The sequence below is a fragment of the Heliangelus exortis genome, chromosome 16 (assembly GCF_036169615.1).
Source record: "Heliangelus exortis chromosome 16, bHelExo1.hap1, whole genome shotgun sequence".
Classification (NCBI taxonomy): domain Eukaryota; kingdom Metazoa; phylum Chordata; class Aves; order Apodiformes; family Trochilidae; genus Heliangelus; species Heliangelus exortis.
This window is the reverse complement of record NC_092437.1, coordinates 8,850,830-8,868,013: the sequence shown is the minus strand read 5'-3', so window position 1 is coordinate 8,868,013 and position 17,184 is coordinate 8,850,830. Positions and strand designations below refer to the sequence as shown.

The 17,184-nt window shown below is 43.5% G+C and overlaps 4 protein-coding genes and 1 long non-coding RNA gene across 10 annotated transcripts in view; 3 read left to right on the top strand and 2 right to left on the bottom strand.

Moving 5' to 3' along the window:
- PTPN1 (protein tyrosine phosphatase non-receptor type 1) overlaps positions 1-4,107 on the top strand; it is a 39,545-nt gene extending 35,438 nt beyond the window's left edge. The window contains exon 9 of the mRNA XM_071759617.1: positions 513-4,107. Coding sequence (XP_071615718.1) covers positions 513-720 — 208 coding nt within the window. The 3' untranslated portion in view covers positions 721-4,107. The remainder of the gene's footprint in view (positions 1-512) is intronic.
- The window catches only part of LOC139803445 (uncharacterized), a 22,848-nt gene extending 17,817 nt beyond the window's left edge, over positions 1-5,031 (bottom strand). Inside the window, exons 1-2 of the long non-coding RNA XR_011729011.1 lie at positions 4,907-5,031; positions 4,433-4,505 (exon numbers count right to left, since the gene is read on the bottom strand). This is a non-coding gene — a long non-coding RNA (uncharacterized lncRNA). The remainder of the gene's footprint in view (positions 1-4,432; positions 4,506-4,906) is intronic.
- On the top strand, positions 4,159-7,200 carry LOC139803442 (MAP7 domain-containing protein 1-like). Its single transcript, XM_071759612.1, has 5 exons — positions 4,159-4,533; positions 4,883-5,391; positions 5,514-5,570; positions 6,180-6,373; positions 6,989-7,200. The coding sequence occupies exons 1-5, from the start codon at positions 4,464-4,466 to the stop codon at positions 7,158-7,160; spliced, it is 1,002 nt and encodes a 333-aa protein (XP_071615713.1). The 5' UTR covers positions 4,159-4,463; the 3' UTR covers positions 7,161-7,200.
- Positions 7,168-17,184, top strand: LOC139803439 (centrosome-associated protein CEP250-like). 3 transcript variants are annotated; one of them, XM_071759605.1, is made up of 5 exons: positions 7,168-7,491; positions 8,013-10,412; positions 11,140-11,295; positions 11,717-11,824; positions 13,823-17,184. In XM_071759605.1, exons 1-4 carry the CDS (start codon positions 7,369-7,371, stop codon positions 11,777-11,779), a joined length of 2,742 nt encoding a protein of 913 aa, XP_071615706.1. In that variant the 5' UTR covers positions 7,168-7,368; the 3' UTR covers positions 11,780-11,824; positions 13,823-17,184. The 3 variants fall into 3 exon arrangements, with proteins under 3 accessions (XP_071615706.1, XP_071615705.1, XP_071615704.1); XM_071759604.1 differs by lacking the exon at positions 13,823-17,184 and having other exon boundaries at positions 7,330-7,491; positions 11,143-11,824; XM_071759603.1 differs by lacking the exon at positions 13,823-17,184 and having other exon boundaries at positions 7,330-7,491; positions 11,140-11,824.
- RIPOR3 (RIPOR family member 3) overlaps positions 12,779-17,184 on the bottom strand; it is a 50,927-nt gene continuing 46,521 nt past the window's right edge. For all 4 annotated transcript variants that reach the window (XM_071759608.1, XM_071759609.1, XM_071759606.1 and 1 more), the window contains 4 exons: positions 15,992-16,194; positions 15,644-15,727; positions 14,637-14,727; positions 12,779-13,841 (listed from right to left, as the gene is read on the bottom strand). In XM_071759608.1, the coding sequence (XP_071615709.1) occupies positions 13,741-13,841; positions 14,637-14,727; positions 15,644-15,727; positions 15,992-16,194 (479 nt within the window). In that variant the 3' untranslated portion in view covers positions 12,779-13,740. The remainder of the gene's footprint in view (positions 13,842-14,636; positions 14,728-15,643; positions 15,728-15,991; positions 16,195-17,184) is intronic.

Genomic DNA, 17,184 nt, shown 5'->3' with positions numbered 1-17,184 from the left:
CAGCACATGCTTTCTGCACCTCATGAGAAGTACAGATTTAAAGCTGGAGTCTTGTGTCCTTATTAGCTTACTACATAAATAACAATTTCTTAGTGAAGAAATTATTTCCTGGAGATACTTTATACAGTGCAGTTTAAATTAGCATAATACATGTTCAGCTCTCAAGAGCTTAGACACTCAGTTTCATTTATTATTATAAACTTGGATTTGTGCTAGTTCACTACTTGTCTCAGTCAAGGTAGCAGATTTGTGATAAGCAGTGGGAATAGATGGTGTTTAAAACTAAGTCAGTTTATTCTCTAAAGGGAAAAAATACTCCCAAGCATGACCTTTGTTTTAAACCTAATTTACAGCCAGAACTGTAGTAATTACTGATTGGCTTTGGTTTGCCATCTTCTGGAGCTCCTGACAGCAGAGAGCTTTGTGTGTGAGGCCATGCTCCTGTCAAGTCTCTGTGGCTTCTCTCCTCAATGGGGAATCCAGTATTAAATATTTATTTTTTTGTCTTTAAGCACTAGTCAAGACACTGAAATTCGGAGGAGAACTGTTGGTGAAAATCTGCGTGTCCCTCCCCACAAAGAAGAGTCAATCAAGTCAGAAAACTCAGAAGAGGATGATGAAAACATGATGACAACTTGGAAGCCATTTCTAGTGAATATATGCATGTTCACTTTCCTCACAGCAGGAGCTTATCTCTGTTACAGGGTGTGTTTTCATTGATGGACATGCCAGCAAGATCAACCCTGCAGAAAACGCCAATGATTTGAGCAGTTTGTAACAGGCTTCTCTGAAAGAAGCTACTTGAGGCATGTGAGCCTTGTCTCAGTGGAGTTAGATCTTAGGTTGACAGGCCAGAACTTTGGTTAGGGCTTAAAGAGAGAATTGATGCACTAGGGTTTGTCTAGCCCTGTGGTCCCAAGAACATAATATTCTAATCTCAGGGCCTTAAAATATTCAGGAGTAAGCAGAGAAAATGCCAAATAGTCTGTTTTCCTTTTTTTTTTAATTTTTTTAAAAACTAAATAATAGAATTACAACACATTGTTGTTTTTAGCCTTTTTTAAAAAGCCAGTTTTTTTTTTTTTTTTGTGTTTCAGAAAAACTAGGCACAAGTGAAACTTGCTTGTACTCTCCAAGTGTTCAGCCAAATACATTACTTTTATTGATGAGTTCCCAAACAAAAAAGAAACACACATACCTGAAGAATGTAAACTTTTTGGAAGGGGAGGGTGTTGGGGGGAGAGAAGTGTTTGTGGGTTTTTTGTTTTGGGTTTTTGGTTTTTTTTAATTTGCTTCATCATTAAAGACTGAGTTGTGGGCAGTGCCTGTGGTATTGGTATATTTAATCTTGGCATAACTGTTTCTTAAAGAGCTTATTGTTTTACATGTGTTTTTAGAAACAGGCTTCTGCATTTGCTCAGGGTATCCCAACAGCTCTTTTATTTCTTTTTTTTTTTTTTTTTTTTGTTTAAGAAGTGTATCTCCTCATTGACTTTTGTTGCACTCTACTTGCACATATGCCTATTTACATTGCACCATCCTTTGTAAAGCTGTTTTTACTTTTATATTCTGAGTTAGGAGAGGTTGAGGGAAGGGAGAGAAACAGAGTGAGAAATATCAACGTATGAAAATACGTCCACCAGCATTTTGCAGCTGTGCAGTTGGCGTTCAGAAGGACCAGTTCTTTAACCTCATCATTTGGAATGTAAAATGCAGTTTCACTCTACATGTGCTCCATAAGAAATAACGTGTCCTGCAAGGGCCGGGGAGGTACTGTATTCAGAGGCATTGCAAGCAGTGAACAGGAAAGCATTTCAATAAATCCAGAGCAATTAATGCTGTGGCAGCTTCCTTAAGAGATAAAAAGTTCAACAGAAGACATGTTGAGCTCTGAACGGATCAGTTGGCTTATGATGCAAGCGTTTGTGTTCTGCTTTTTTTAAAGCAAAGATTTAAAATAATGGCTCGAAGATGTGCTCTTCAGTAACTTCTGGAGGTGGGGGTGTGAGAGGGTCAGTCTTGCACCTCTGCAGACATGGTTGTTGCTATCCTTGGGCAAGCTAAGAGAGAGGGGTGGTTTTGTCCTATGCCACACTGTGTCGATGTTGTTCCACTCCGTTGGTGGCCTGTGCCGTGGGCCCAGGACATGAGTAAGGTGAAGTGCTTGTAAATAAGGATTTGGGTGCATTGGTAGAACTGTGACTGGAAGTTGGCATTGCACTAAACAGTCAATGCTGTTCCTCTTGTTATTAACCAAATTATTAATAGTTTAAACAATAGCAAGGGTTTTTTTGCTCACATCATAGGGCAGAGGGTAGGAGTAAACTCATTATTGAAAGTGGTAAAGACTGAAACTAAACTATGACAGCTGATTTGCAACAGTGTTACTAATAAGTTCTTTTTATTTTTAAAGGCTTTCTAGATTTATAGCACTTACCAACCATTCTCAGTGCAAACATAGTTATGGAGTATCTTATGTAAAAATCTCCACTCCATATTTATTTTTGCAAAGCTGTCTGTACGTATAGCTCTTTTCTTTCAGTGAGTAAGTTAGTGAATGGGGTGGGGGGTGGGATTTATTTCTATTTTGTTTTTTGTTAAGCTTGCATCAAGGGCTTTTCAAAAGTACAATAATAAATCCTCAGGTAGTACTGGGTATCAATAATTTACCTGTTAGACTGTTGGTCAGACCAGTACTTGAAAGGAGGAATGTTGTAATCAGTCAATATTTAGTTATATTATTGGAAACATGAAAAATGAGTATAGAAAAATGGTAATATATAATGGCTCATCTGTGTATTTAAGAGAACAGTATGTGATTGCTTTGTCCCCCCTATTCTCTCTGTCATCTGGTAGAGTTGTTGTAATGCAACATTTGTATCCCATTTGTATTAAAATGCATGTAAAGTCTTCTGGTGTCCTGATTAAATACCATGTGCTTGAAAGGTGAAAATTTATATTTCTGCTTACTGATGTGCCCAGATTATATTTGCATGACCTGATCATTAAGTGGCTGTGGTTCACAGGGTGCTGCTGGAAGTATCTTCGTTCAGCCATAGAGCGATGTGGTGTTGATCAGATAAAGTACTCACCTCCTGGCATGACTCCTATTGAATTTCTGCGTGCTCCGTGTAACCCAGGTGTGTAGCATGGTTCACTTCGGCTGAATGAATATAGTACAGACATTCCAGAGAGTTCAGTAAGCCCTATGCACACCTCACCTGGGGCCACTTGAGACAAGAAAGAGCTCAGGGATTCCAGGGGTATGACTTGCTGTGCTGCCTGCTCCAAAGCTGCACTGCAGGAGGGGTAAGCTGCTCCTGCAAGATGTGGGTAGCATGCTTTGAGCTGCTGAAAGACAGGCTCCAAAAGGGGTGGCCCGTTTGAAAATAAACAAAGCAACTGTTGCCCTCTTCTTTTCCCAAGAGGGAATATTTGAAATGTTGGGCTTGCCAGGAAAGCAAAGTGTCCTTCCTTTGAATCCATAGCAGATCACTTGCAAGTCATTTAAACAAGAGAAAGCTGCTGCAGATGATTAAAAAGGTTTGAACATCCCCTGTTCTGCACATGTATTTTCCCATTTCTTTCACCTGTTCCAACTACAGAACTTGGGCTATCCCAGGACAGAGGAAGAGCCCACAAGCCCAGTGAGGTGTGTATAAGGCTCAGAATACTGAACTGTAAACATTTTTGTTTTGATGTCCTGTATGTGTATGTAGTAGTTTGGGTGTGTATATACAGTAGCGTTTCAAAGTGGGTGCATTGGTTAACCTATTCTTGGAAAATGGACAAATATCCATGTTAAACTTGTTAGAAAGTTAGTGAGCTGCTCTGCTATATGCCTTAAGCAAATATTTACTCATCAGGTCTTTCTTTTTTACAGATTGCCATAGAATAAACTTTTTCTAAAAAAAAACAAAAAAAACAACAAAACAAAAAAAAAAGCCCTAAATGTTTTGGTATAATACATTTTCAGGTATCTTGTCTTTTGTGTAAGCCGCTGCAAAGACCTCACAGGTTATAGTAAAATTGTACAGTTTTTCAATTTCCCATACGCGTTTTCAGTTCTCATTTTAGTTGTAACAATAAAATTCTTTTTTTAAAGAACGTACATGAGTCATTACTTCCTGACTTCTCAAGACTAGAGCCACGGGCTCCTGGTTCGAGCTGCTTGCACATCTGGGCTAGAGGGGTATGTGGCGGGGTTGCTTTGCTGAGGAAAGTGATTGAAATGTTATTGCAAGAGCTTACTTGTGGGTCAGCGCTCTGGTAAAACAAAGCAAGTGAAATGAGTATCCCATGGCTCTCCCTGAAATACCCATCGCTGTAGTGTAGTGTTTCCCTTTCAGCCGAACCCCTCGCAAACCATAAACATTTTCAGAAATTAAGCAGGAGGTCTGCCCCCTCCTCCCCCGCCGCAGCCGCCACTCACCTCGGGGGTGAGGTAGAGCTGCAGCTCCGCCATGAAGAGCAGTGCCAGGACGAGCCCCTTGACAAAAGCCTCGCTGCCGGGGAAACAAGAATTGCAGTCAGGTACGGCGGTCCCGGTCAGCCTCCGCTTCAGCCCTCACCCTCAGATCCCCCTCAGCTCCCCCTCTACCCTCACTCACCCTCAGCTCCCCTCTGCCCTCACTCACCCTCAGCTCCCCCTCAGATCCCCTCAGCTCCCCCTCTGCCCTCACTCACCCTCAGCTCCCTCAGATCCGCCTCAGCTCCCCTGAGCACTCCTCCGATCCCCTCATCTCCGCCTCAGCCCTCTCACCCTCAGCACCGCCTCAGCCCTCCCCATCCACGCCTTCTCTCCCCTCAGCCCTCACCCTCATCTCTCCTCCATCCCTCCTTCGCTCCCTTCCAGCTCATTCCGCTCGCCGCCGCCCCGCAGGTGCCCCGGACCTTTCCCGCTCACCCAACGCCTCTCCGAAGCCTCCCAAGCCCGGGCTGCCCTCAGCCACCGCCGCGACCCCACAGCGCCGCGCGACGCCGAACGTTCGGGTCCCGGCTCGGTCCCGGCCCCGGGCCCTGCGCCTGCCGCGGGACAGCGCGTGCACCGCAGCCGTTAGCGGTCCCGAGGAGAACCTCGGAAGCCTCTGCGCGGCCCTCAGCGAGAAGCCAAAGGCAAAAGCTAGAAGCCAAAAGCCAGAAGCCAACCACCGCCACAGAGCGTCCCCCAGTCAGCCCGACTCTCCCGCCCCGCGGGCCAGCTCCCGCTCCAGCCCGGCGGAGCGCCCCAGCTGCGGGGTCTCTCAAGTGGGAAAGCCCCCGGCTGCCAAGCCGGTCATGGCGACGGGGACCGGGCAGTCGTGGGCGCTGAGCTCCCTGCAGAGGCAGCTGCAGCACTCGGAGGAGATGCGGGACTGGCAGGGGGTGATGGTGCGGCAGCTGCAGGCCAAGGTGAGGACTGTAGCAGCGGCAGCACAAGTACAGTGCCCGGGCTGTAAAGGCTCGGGCTAAGGCAGGAGGAACCGAGTCTGTTACCAGCTGCGTTCGCTCATCGTTATTCTGTGTCCATGCAGGTACTGAAGTACCGGACTCGGTCTCGAGAGTTAGAGCAGCAGCTGGAAGCAGTAAGGGTGAGTGTGCAGGGTACAGAGTGGACGTAGCATCTGCTAATGCAGCCCAAAAAAAGGGGGGGGGGCAATGACAGAAGTCAGTATTGCCTCCCATTTCCTGCCCAGCCTCTGTAAAAGTCACGCAACCCGGCAGCCCCTCCTCTCTTTCACCCGCTCCTTGCTTGGGTGCTGTTCCTCTGCGCTCCTTTACCTCCAGCTCTCCACCTGCTCTTCAGAATCCACATCCATCAGGTGCTTGGCAGAGCCCCCTCCTGGGTCTGCCCTGCCGCAAGGGGCGTCAGACACCTATCCTGACAGCATCGAGATCGGGTTGTATGTATATGCATGTATATATGTGCATATTTGTCCTTACGCTATGAGCTACTGTGATTCTCCAGTTCTAGTAAACCCGTTTCTGTTTTAATTTCCAACTTTTAAGTCTCTCAGCCTTATTCCCCTTTCACCTTCCCTTTGGAGGGTGGAGGGTGGCATTAGTAGAGAGCGATTGTGTCCTCTGTGTTTTGGTCTGCCCAGACTACTAAACTGTGACATTTTCTTTCTGCTACTTCTGGCTGGCTCCGCACAGAACTCCAGAGATTGGAATTTTAACTGTATTGTGTCCACCTTCAGGGTTCCCTCCGGGAAGAGTCGGCTCACAGTGATCTGGAGCAGCTGCGCCAGGAGTCCTCTCTGCAACTGCAAGTTCTGGGCAAGGTGTCAGAGGAGAAGGAGTTGCTGGTGCTTGAGAAGGCTGCCCTCGAGGGGCAACTGGCAGCCACGGAGCGGGACCGACAAGACCTTTCAGAGCAGCTGGCAGAGGCCAGGTAAAGGCAGGAGGGATTCCCAAGGTCAGAAAAATTAATTATTTAATGTCTGCAATTATAAAAGTAATAAATCGTTGCATGAGGATTTAATTGCATCTCAGTGAAAAATAAAAAAACCAACTCGTATACCGTGATTTGAATGTTCTCTTTCTGCCAGCTAGAGCTTGCTAAGCTCTCCTGAGCAGTGAGGTCATGCTTATGCCCTCTTGCACATTGCTGTGTGAAGTCCAAAGCAAGACAACTTGGCTCTGAATTGAGTAGCAATTAATCCATACAGACATGTACTGAAACCTGAAGTTTCTTTCTGGCTTTGGTTTCTTGTTCTGTGCATTTGAATCTAGGTTCTTGCTTGCCAAGTAGTCTGACAAGGGATTTTCAGAGTTCAGGGCTATTCCATGCAGATACTGTGAGTAGGACATCAACATATGTGAAGCTAGAGGTTCATGCTGAAAATCTTGAGGTTCTTCCACTTCTAAGCTAATTCTTATTACCTATGGTGCAGGTGCTAGAGGTGGCTACACCAGCAGCAGGGTAGGGATCCTGAACTACTTCTTCACCCACCGTGTGGGTGTCAGCAACAAGAAAGTCATTTCTCTCCATGTTCCCAACTTGCAGGTCAGTGAAGGAGACTTTGGAATCCAAACTGTTGAAGGCTCAGCACCACTCATCTCAGCTGGAGATCACCAGGAACAATCTTGAAATCCAACTTGACACAGTCACGCAGGCCAAGGAAGCAGTTCACAGTGAGAGGCTCATGTTCCTTGTTTCTGATGATCCCCCTCCGTAGGAAGGATGAAATAAATATAGCTTGCTCTCTGCAGTGCTTCTGAGGAGTGAAGGAGCTGAAGACAGATCCTTCCTATGCTGAAATTTGAATGGCTTAAGGTCAGTAAAGTTGGAACCATTGGTTGGGTAGATTCTCAATCTTGCCACTTGTGGTGTTTGCAGGGGACTTGAAGAACCTCCAATGTGAGCTGGAAGCAGACAGATCCTTGATGAAGCAGGAACGGGAAAACATGGCACAGCAGCTCTTGAGTGTGGAACAGCAGCATGAAGATACCCTCAGGCTTCGGGAAGCTGATCATGAAGGAGAAATAAACAAGCTCCTGAAAGAGCTGGTATGAAACAATACGCTTCTGAATTCTTCAAGCAACCTTTATGGGCTGGCTTTAGAAGAATAATAACCCAAACATGTGAAATGGCTGCAATCATCTGTCATAGGCCACACGCTGCTAGGACAGGTAGCAGAGCCAATGGCTCACACTCAAAGGTACCTGCAGACCCCACAGGACTATGCTGGGACAGTTAATGCAGCACATGAATCAGTGATTCACTATGGGCATAAGTTGAGTTCAACAGAAGGTTGGACTGCAAATCTTGGCTGCAGTTTTGGCAGTTCCTCCCCAGAACAATACAGCTAGAAGAGGTTCTGAGAAGGGCAAAAAAGGAAGATGGAGCTGGATGAGTAAGCTGGGAAAGATGCAACCTAAAGGGTGGGGCAGGAAAGGTCTACAACATCCCAAGAGACAGGGAGAGAGGGGGCAGCCCTTGATAGCCACTGAAGCAAGAGTTAAAGTCCAGTACAAAAAGCAGACCTGTACAGATGGAATTACCAGATCTTTTCCTCCCTGTTTTGTAGTGTGAACTGCAAGCAGTGAAAAAAGAACTGGTACGGGAGACAGAGCTTCTGCGGGAATCAGTCTTGGCCTCTGAAACCCAAGCAGATGCAGCAATAGAGATGAGTCACTGCCTTGAACAAGAACTTCAGGCTACATTGTCTATCTTAAAAATAAAAAATGAGGAAGTGGAAACTCAGTGGGAGAAAATTCAGATGCTCCAGAAAGAGGCAGTGCAGGGAAAAGTTTTGCAGGAGAGTCTCACTCATATGACTGCCATCCTGTCAGAGAGGGAGAGAGAAGTGAAGTTGTACCAGGAGCAGATGAAAATGCTTGAAAGGCAGGCAGAAATGCACCAAACTGCTCTTGATCAGGTTATCAAGGACATAAAAAAGAAAAAACAGAAGATGGACTCACTGCAAGAAGAGATACAGGAGCTGGAAAAAGAGCAAGAAAAACAAAGGATTGCTGTAAGCAAAATGAGCAAAGACTTGGAGGAGAAAGACCGAGAGATCAGATCCCAGCAAGAACAGATACAAGAGCTGGAAAAGCAGCGAGAAATGCAGGGGACAGCTGTCAGCAATTTGGGCAAGGAGCTCGAGGAGCGAGACCAGAAGATCAAGTACCAGCAAGAAGAGATGGAGGAGCTGGAGAAGCAGCAAGAAATGCTGAGGACAGATGTCAGCAACTTGAGGAAGGAGCTTGAGGAGCGAGACCAGAAGATCACATTCCAGGCAGAGAAAATAATGGCTCTAGAACAACAGGGTGCATCACAAGTGAGAAATCTGCAGGTGGATCTTGATTGTATGAAAGGAAAGTTGAAGGAGAAAGACTTGGAGCTTATATCTCTGACTCAGCAGATCCAAGAACTGGAAATGGAGAAAGAAGAGGTGAAATCTCTGCACGTGAGCCTTGAACACCTGAGGGCAGATCTTAAGGACAGAGAGAGTGAGTGTGATTCTCAAAGGGATCAGTTAAGACTCTTGCAGCAGTACAAGGAACAGCAAGAGAGGAAACTGCAAGAGCTTCATGAAAAAGCAGTAAATACAACACTTTCTTTGTCTGAAAAACATGAAGAGCTGCAGTCACAACAAAAGCAAATCCAGGAAGCTGAAGAAGTCATGGAAATGCAGCTCAGGGCTGTCCGTGACCAACTGGAGCAGACCTTAGAGACATTAAAAGACAAAGACAGACTTGTAGACAGCCTAAAGAAACAAATAAGGAACTGTGAGGAAAAAACAGAAGAACAGATGAATGCCTTATGCAGAGACTTAGAATGCAATACAGCACTACTGGAAGAGAAGGATTTAATGATTGCATCTCAGAAGGAACTCATTGAGGATTTGCGAAAACAAGAGCAAGACTCTAAGCAGCAGAAGGAAGACCTGCAGTATCTTCAAGTGGCACTAGAGGAAAAAGAGCAAGAAATTTTATCCCTTAGAAAGCAGTGTGAGGCCTGGAAGGAAAAGGAGGAGAAGCATGAAGCTGTGCAAAGAAATCTTCAAGCAACAGAACTGACTCTGAAAGAAAGAGAAGAAAAGATACATATTCTGGAGGAGGCTGTCTCTAAGCTTCAACAGCAAAAAGACGAGGCAGCAACACAGACTAAATCTGTGCTGCAAAAATTAGAGTATGCTGAATCTTCTTTAGAAGCTAGAGATCAAGAGATAGTGTCTTTGCAAGAGCACATCCAGGACCTTCAAGAGCAGAAGGCGTTAGAAGGCATGCAGGCCAAGAATCTGCAGCAGGATCTAGACAAAATGAATGAAACGTTGAAGGAAAACCGTGTGGCATTCCTCAGGCAGACAGAGCAAATTAATGCTTCCCAGCTTCGTGAGGAAAGAATGAAGGTAGCACTAGCCAAGGCTGAAAGTGAGCAAAAAGAGTCAGAAGAGGAAATCAAAGGTCTTCGGGAAGATCTCCAGCACAACCAGCAGACTCTGACAAAGAAGGATGAAGAGATCAAGTACCAGAGAGACAGAGTCGAGTATTTAGAGACAGCTCTGAGTGGAAGAGAACAAGAGCTTAAGAGGCAGAGTGAACTCCTGAAAAAAATAACATCGGCTTTGCGATGGAGAGATGACAGGGAGACCCTACGGAAACAAATCCAGAGACTCCAAAACTGGGAGGAAGAAGAAGCAGAGAAGAGAAAAGCTCTCCAGGAGAGAGACTGTTCCTTGCAAAGGCAGAAGGAGCTAACCCAACAGCTGGAAGAGGAACGCAAAGCAAAGGGGGAAGAACTGGAGCGTTTGACTGCTGTTTTGAAGCAGATTGAAAGCAGAGAAGTGAAATGGAAGGAGAAGGCAGAAGCTCTGACTGTTGCTCTCACCAACAGTGAAATGGCCAACGGGGCATTGAGGGAAGAAAGAGCTGTGCTGCAGAGTATGGTTTCAGAGAGGAACACAGACCACCTCCATCACCAGGTAGGCACTGTGTTGATTGTCTGTCAGCTAAGATGTCTATAAAGGATTCCAATGATGTTTCCCACCAATATGTAGGAATAGGTATTCTCATAAGTACATGACCTGCGTGGCCAAAGAAACTATGGTTGCAGCCAGCAGGCTTGCTTCACCTGCTAGAATGTGTTCTGTCAAGCCCAGAACTACTGAAAGAATTAGGGAGCTTAATGTTAAAACTAAATCATGTCCAAAAGCTGGGGGTGAGTAATTGGTTCTCTTCTGTCCAGCAAGCTTAGCAAACATGTCATGGTTAGGATTTGGCACAGAAAGGAAACAGCACAACTGACCAAACTAATGTACTAAACAGAATTTGATAATGAGGGTGGAACAGCAGCTAAACTGATGGTGCTCAGAGGATGCTTTCAGAGATGTAGAATTCTGAGGCACACCTTTGCCAGTGGAAATAATGGAATTCAGTCCATTGTCATTTAGGTTAAAAGCTTCAATTGCACATTGAAGAGGTACTTGTGCCAAAGCCCAAAAAGCATGAAGGCAAATTTGTGTGGAGGTCTTCAAGGTTATCTGGAGAAGGGCATCTAGGAAGAGATGTCTTGGGGGCCAGAAGGGGAGGAAGGAACTTAGCACTGTCCATTCCTGAGTCCAGTCACACTCCCAACTGGGAGTTACTGATTCTGGCCCTTCTAACCTTTGTGGGGCACCAGCTCACATAATCTCCTCTCTGAATACCCAGCAGGCTGTTGCAGAAGGGGAGCAGCTATTATGGCTCTCAGAGAAGAGACTGTTATTGCAGCAGCTGGATTGTCTGTATCAAGCAGTTGCAAAGCTGGAACTTCAGAAGTATGAGCTGAAGCAATACAATTCTGAGCTCGGGAGGACTCTTGAGAAGGTAAACCTGGCTCTTGCTGCCTCTGCAAAGACTCAAGCTCCTCTGGAACACAACACATTTCCACAGACAGCACTTTGGAGTCCTCCCCTCTCTTACTTTTGCCCTCTGTGTGCACATTTGCGTATTTTTTCTCTCTTCTGTTACCCCATTGCCTTCACAAATGCACATTCACCCTGCTTCTGCACTTCTTGCCTCAGTGTCTCCATATACACACATTTCACATTTCATTTCTCCTGTGCTGGAAACTGTTTCTTCTTGCTCTTTCTCTTCCATGCTCTACTTCAAGAGCTTTTTGCCCCCATTGTTCTCTGGTGCATTTACAATCTTTGAGAAGAAAGCTCTTTGCTCTCTTGTCCAGAGGTCTTTTTGCTCCTTATCTGGTGGCAGGTTTCTGTGACTGTTTCTTCTATCCAATGTGCAGGTGGAACGTGATCGAAGGAGACTGCGGAGACACTGCAGAGGTTTGTCCAGGCCAGAGAGATGAACATCTTCTGTCTTTGCCCAGCACAAAACACCTCCTTCTAGACAGGTTAGAACAGACTCTGACTTGATGGGTGGAGGGTCTGGCCATACACAGCAACAACAGCAAATTCCAGGAGCAGCAGCACCAGTATAAACCTAATAGAAGTAGATTATAGACCACAGCCATGGCCAAACTGGAGATCAAAAAGAAATCCTTGTGTTTTCCTCCAGAGCTGCTGTGGCTGCACTGCTCAGCAAGCCTATCAGGAGGTGAGAGCATCTGGGCCAAAAAGCCCAGCCTGCAAAACCCTGTGTTGCCAGGAAATAATAGTTTGAGAATTTTCAGGGCCTCAGCAGTCCTTTAAAGGAAGGCTGCATCTGCAGCCATCCAGTTTCCATGTTCTTTGGTTTAATGTATTCACCTTTCTGTTTGCATTTTTAAAGAAACCTACAAATGAAGGAGAAGTGCTTGAAAAGAGAATTTTCAGTAGCTGCATAAGGTTTCCTCTCAGAAACTGTCAGAACTTAAGTGTCAGGCTGCCTTATGAAAAACTTGACTGGGCAGCCCTGTCTCTTACAAGGCACCATCTGTTTCCCTTTCCCCCTTCTGAACTGAGGCCTGGGGAAGCAGTGAATTTACCAAAGTAGAGCAGCTTTTTTCCCCTCACTTTTAAATAAATCTGTAAATTAAAATTAGAGTTACAGCACAGATAAACAGCCACTTGGGTTTTACTTTCCTGTGGAATAACATGACCTAAACCCCATGGTCCTGCTGTTCAGAGCTCATCAGTAAACACCTCAACTGCATAAGCAAGCTGTGCAGTTCCAGACTCAAAACCCATAGCAAAGGAGGAGTTCTGTCTCTTATCAAAGTGCAAGCATGAACTTCTCACAAAGCACAGAAGTAGGTGCATGACATAATGCCTATCAAGCTCTGTGTCATCTAAGTATCTTAATTTTTTTATTGCTTTATACCTATTTACAATGCTACAAGCACATCTCTATGAAGCACTTGCAGGGATTTGACTCAAATGTTTTATTAGAATTTTACAAAACAGTATGAAATCCAACAAATAAATACTGAATAGAAAAGTAGCATATATATTAAAAAAAAAACTATATACACATAAGCCAAACCCTTTCAAGTATTATACCTGAAGCCAGGCTTCTCTTTATGGCTACCTTCCACTAAGTTTAAAAAGTGTTGAATAAGGAGCCTGATAATGGGTGTATGATTATGAGAAGTCTTGATCTATGACTATAGAATAAATTTAAAAAACAAACAACCACAAAACAACTTATACAGAGCTGTCCATATGTCAGTCAGACCTGTACATAGCAAATACAATACATACCTTCCTGTTGTAAACTGCTGAGGATATACTCTCTGTATATATCCCTGTCAGTCCTCTAACCTGTCTTAAATTGCAATGATTATGAAGAAATTGGCTTCTGAAGTAACAAACTCTCCTTCAGCAACTACATTGTACAAGAAAAGAAAATCACCAAGCAATGCCACTAGATTTTTCTAATGCATAAGGCAGTTGATGTAAATGATATGTTGTCTGTTAGTTTCTAGATGGACTGCTGGAGAGTAGTAATTTCTCTGCTCTTTGAGAAATGCCAGGTTAATAGAATGCTTTATGGAAAATAGGTCATATTTGACTTAGAGTTTGATCAGGGGCAGATTATTCCAGTGAGATGGCAATTTTAACTCAAATTATAACCTGGTCCCACATTCTAAGAGATCCTAGTTTTTATTCATTGCTATTTCATTGTGTGCTAAGAAACAGGGAAAAATGTATTCCAGGCTGCTTAGTGTAGATGGCAAACTCTCCCCCCTTTGGAAATAAACCTGTCAGTATGCAGCATGTATATAGCAGGGCATGAGTAAACCAGACACTAATAAGCAACAAAACAAAATCCTCAGGTAACCATGCATGGCTGTGAGGACAATATGATTCAGCTCCTCATATTCCACTACTAAAATACTGTGATTTCAATTTCAGCCTCTTGTTGTACAGTTTCTCTTAATTCACAGCAAATTCTGTCCATTTTCTCAAAGGCTTGTCGTCCCTTCTCACCTATGGAGAAAGAAAACATATTCCATGCTGAGGAAGAGAAGGCAGTGAGAAACACCTGAAGGAAAAGTCATACTTTAGGAAATCCTTCTGTTGGGACCTTGCTCAGAACTAACAAGAACTCTCAGTAGTGACAAACACATCTCCAAGGGACTAGTGTCCAAAAATCTGCTAGAAGCCACCATGGAAAATCAGGCTTTCTGTAAACATTTCCACACGACTAATGATTTGGAACATCACAGTTGGAAAACCTGTTTTACAATACATGTGAGTCCAAATGTTTCTGTGCAACAAGACCGGAGATCCCCAGAACTAAGCATGAATCAAAGTGGCTTCAGGAACAGGAAAATTACTGTGTCCAAGAATCTGTTGTTGTCATATACGAAAGATCTCTAAATCAGTTTAGGTAATTTCAGAGCTAGAAGATGCTTCGTTGTGATCTGTCTGGTTCAAATTTCCTTTTTACAAAATCCGAGGAGAAAATTGCTGATGCCAGTACTACTACTCAGAAGGACTCCAGCAGCACTGTCAGTACTTACCTGCCACCTTTTAAAAAGCTTAATAGTTTTTAAAGCACTTTACCCTACAAAAATCTCCTTGGTCTGGTTCTACAAACTTCAGTGGGAACCTTTGGTTATTATATGTGATACAAAGTTTATCGTAATGGTATGAAATAGCTGTTCAAACATTTCCATTGTCCTAGATGTGTTCAGGCTACACTGTAGGCCTGTTCTGGTTCTGGACTATTTCACATTACTTTTTCAGAATCTGCATTTTAAAGTTGTAGGAGAGGCTTACCAAAGGACAGCGTTGTTTCCCTGGCTGCATTCCTAACTTCTTCTGTTTCAGATTGGCACAGGTGGGCAACCTGCTCAATACTCTCAACACCCTATTTGAGAAAAGAAAAATTTGCAACAAAAATTTGCAAAATTTCAGCAAACATTCTGATGGAGATTTTTTGTAAGGTAAACACACACATACTAAAAACTGTACTGTGACCTTTATTTTCTCTCCCAACATATCAGCTTGCAGTTAAATTTTCTCAGCATGATCTCACCTCTGCTACTTTCCCTTCTGCTTTGGGGCATGGAAAAGTATAAAAGTTCAAGGCTACAATTCACTGCTCCAGTGCCATTAAATTATCATAAAGCATTTGGGACCTTCACTGAAGGTGTTAATGCACATTGTGCAAGGGCAAGAGTTGCTTTGAAAATCTGACTGTGAGAGCAACACTGGTTTGTTGGGCCAATCTTGTGTCTAGATGTTTGTAGAAACCTTACTCACAATAATCCCTTGTGTGCAAACTGATTTATTACAGACTTGTGGCTGTTGGAAATGTACTCAGAGTTTCTTAAAACAGCAATGCAAAATTCCTCTGTAATCAGCTATTGTTAAAAAGATGACATTATTTAACTATAACCATAAAAAATTTAAGATTACTCCATATATAGCTGAATTGCTTATTTTTCTACATGCTAGATGTCCCCCAGTCAGACAGTGTCTGTTGTCCTTCTCCACTGACAATACTGCAGAAGTTAGCAAACAGCCTTTCTTTGATTGTACAGTGCCTGTCAGATCAAATTGAGACGCTCCAGTGCGCCTGCAGCTCCCTCTGCCTGCTGCCTTTGGAAAAACAGCATTAATAGTTTGGCGGCCAAACTCATGAATTCCAAACAAAAGGAAGCTGAAAATGTAATGCTACCAGCTGAAAACCAAAACAAACAAACAAAAAACCCTAGATACACTTTTGCATCTAGAAATTTTTGCCAGACATACACAGCAAAACAGAGCTGTGAAATACTTACTCTGAGATTTTTAAGGGCCAAACATGCAGCTTGCTGAAGTCTTGCATCACAGTCAGATAAAACATCAGTGTAAAAAAAGAGAGCCTACATAAAAAAAAAAAAAAAAAAAAAAAAAAGGCTTTATAAACTTCAGCATAATCAAGCACTCAAATTCAGACTGACATAAGCACTGTTTTACATATCTGAAATTGAATAAAGGATGCAGGAGACATTTGAGTATTGCTGTAGTTCAGGTTCTGGTTAATAGATAATGAAGTGCTGAGCAGACAGTAGTGCTATTCGAGGATACAACAAGTTCCATGCATTGCAGCATCTGTTCAGAAAAGCTGGCAGAGCTGCAGTCTTTACCTTTTCCCTAAAGTTTTTGTTTGCTGCTGCACGGGAGAGGCAGGATGTGGCTGCTTTGCTGACACGGTGGTTGTCATCCAGCTGTAAAACCCCGAGTAGCCGTAAAGTCTGCGGCAGAGGTTGGAGTTTGTTCAGTCGCTTTCCTTTCAGTTTTTTAAGAGTCTTCAGCCGTCCAGGGCACTGTAGCTCCTCAATTAGCATCACTGCAAGTGAGAGGACTCAACTTGACTAACTGACAAGTTAAGGTATCATCAAGAGAAGAAAAACTCCTCTCTAATTCAGACTCCCTTAGCCATGTGTAGTTATTCCCAGGGCTAAGAAAAGGAGCCAGGCATGGCAGGAAGCAAATCAGAACTCCTGGCCCTTTGACCATCCTGTTGTCTTTCCCTGTCATTGTTTCATTTCCTCCTATGTGAAGACTGATAAATGAAGTAGAGGTAATGACTGTACAATATCAGTTCACAGGATTCAGCAAAGCCCTGAAAAAGTCCTTTTCAGATTTAGTGCACAGTGCAAAAGAACACCTACACTTTTGGGAGTTAGGATAATCCTATAATAAGGAAAACACAGTAAAGCAAAATACTTTAAAATATCTCTGAAAAATTTAGCTGTACTGGTCAAAGAGAAAACCCTGTATCTTTTAAAAAATAAGAAATCAAGCACTGGATCAAAAGTTTCAATTTGAAGAATATTTCAGGTCTTTTTCACTGACTAGCAATGCTCAAGTTCTTAGTCCCCCAGCAGCTGCATCATCCACATCAAACTAAGACTAAAGATGCAACCAATACCAGAAGTATTTTAAAAATAATTATTTTCTGATACAAACTAAGTTTTAAAGTACTTTCATATGTTGGACTAGGCTTCAGAAAGACACTGGCTACAATCAGGCTAAAAAATGCACATTAGTAACCTCTGAAATTTCATTGCTATTATCTGTGTCTGATTAGAGCAGCTGTAGTCACAAAGCTGCAGACATTTACTCAGTCCTTGAATCCAGCTGCAGATTGCCACCAACTTTGTTGGTGTTAGAGTATCACAGAATTTGCTTTTTAGGACACTTAAGATAAACCCCTTGTTTACACTTCTGTATGTTTCTACTTGGTTAGATGTGGGAGTCAAGCATGTCTTTCCTGTTGTAATTAAAATTGCATGGTCATAAGGGGAATTAAAATAAGAAGAAATTGTTAAGGCAA

Bases quoted from the DNA above. Each gene is read 5' to 3' on its own strand.
- LOC139803442 (XM_071759612.1), top strand. From the start codon at position 4,464: ATGAAGAGCAGTGCCAGGACGAGCCCCTTGACAAAAGCCTCGCTGCCG. The intron at 4,534-4,882 runs GTACGGCGGTCC...GCCGCCCCGCAG, and splicing joins GAAACAAGAATTGCAGTCAG to GTGCCCCGGACCTTTCCCGC. The intron at 6,374-6,988 runs GTAAAGGCAGGA...CCCAACTTGCAG, and splicing joins GAGCAGCTGGCAGAGGCCAG to GTCAGTGAAGGAGACTTTGG.
- LOC139803439 (XM_071759603.1), top strand. From the start codon at position 7,369: ATGAAGCAGGAACGGGAAAACATGGCACAGCAGCTCTTGAGTGTGGAA. The intron at 7,492-8,012 runs GTATGAAACAAT...CCTGTTTTGTAG, and splicing joins ACAAGCTCCTGAAAGAGCTG to TGTGAACTGCAAGCAGTGAA. The intron at 10,413-11,139 runs GTAGGCACTGTG...CTGAATACCCAG, and splicing joins CAGACCACCTCCATCACCAG to CAGGCTGTTGCAGAAGGGGA.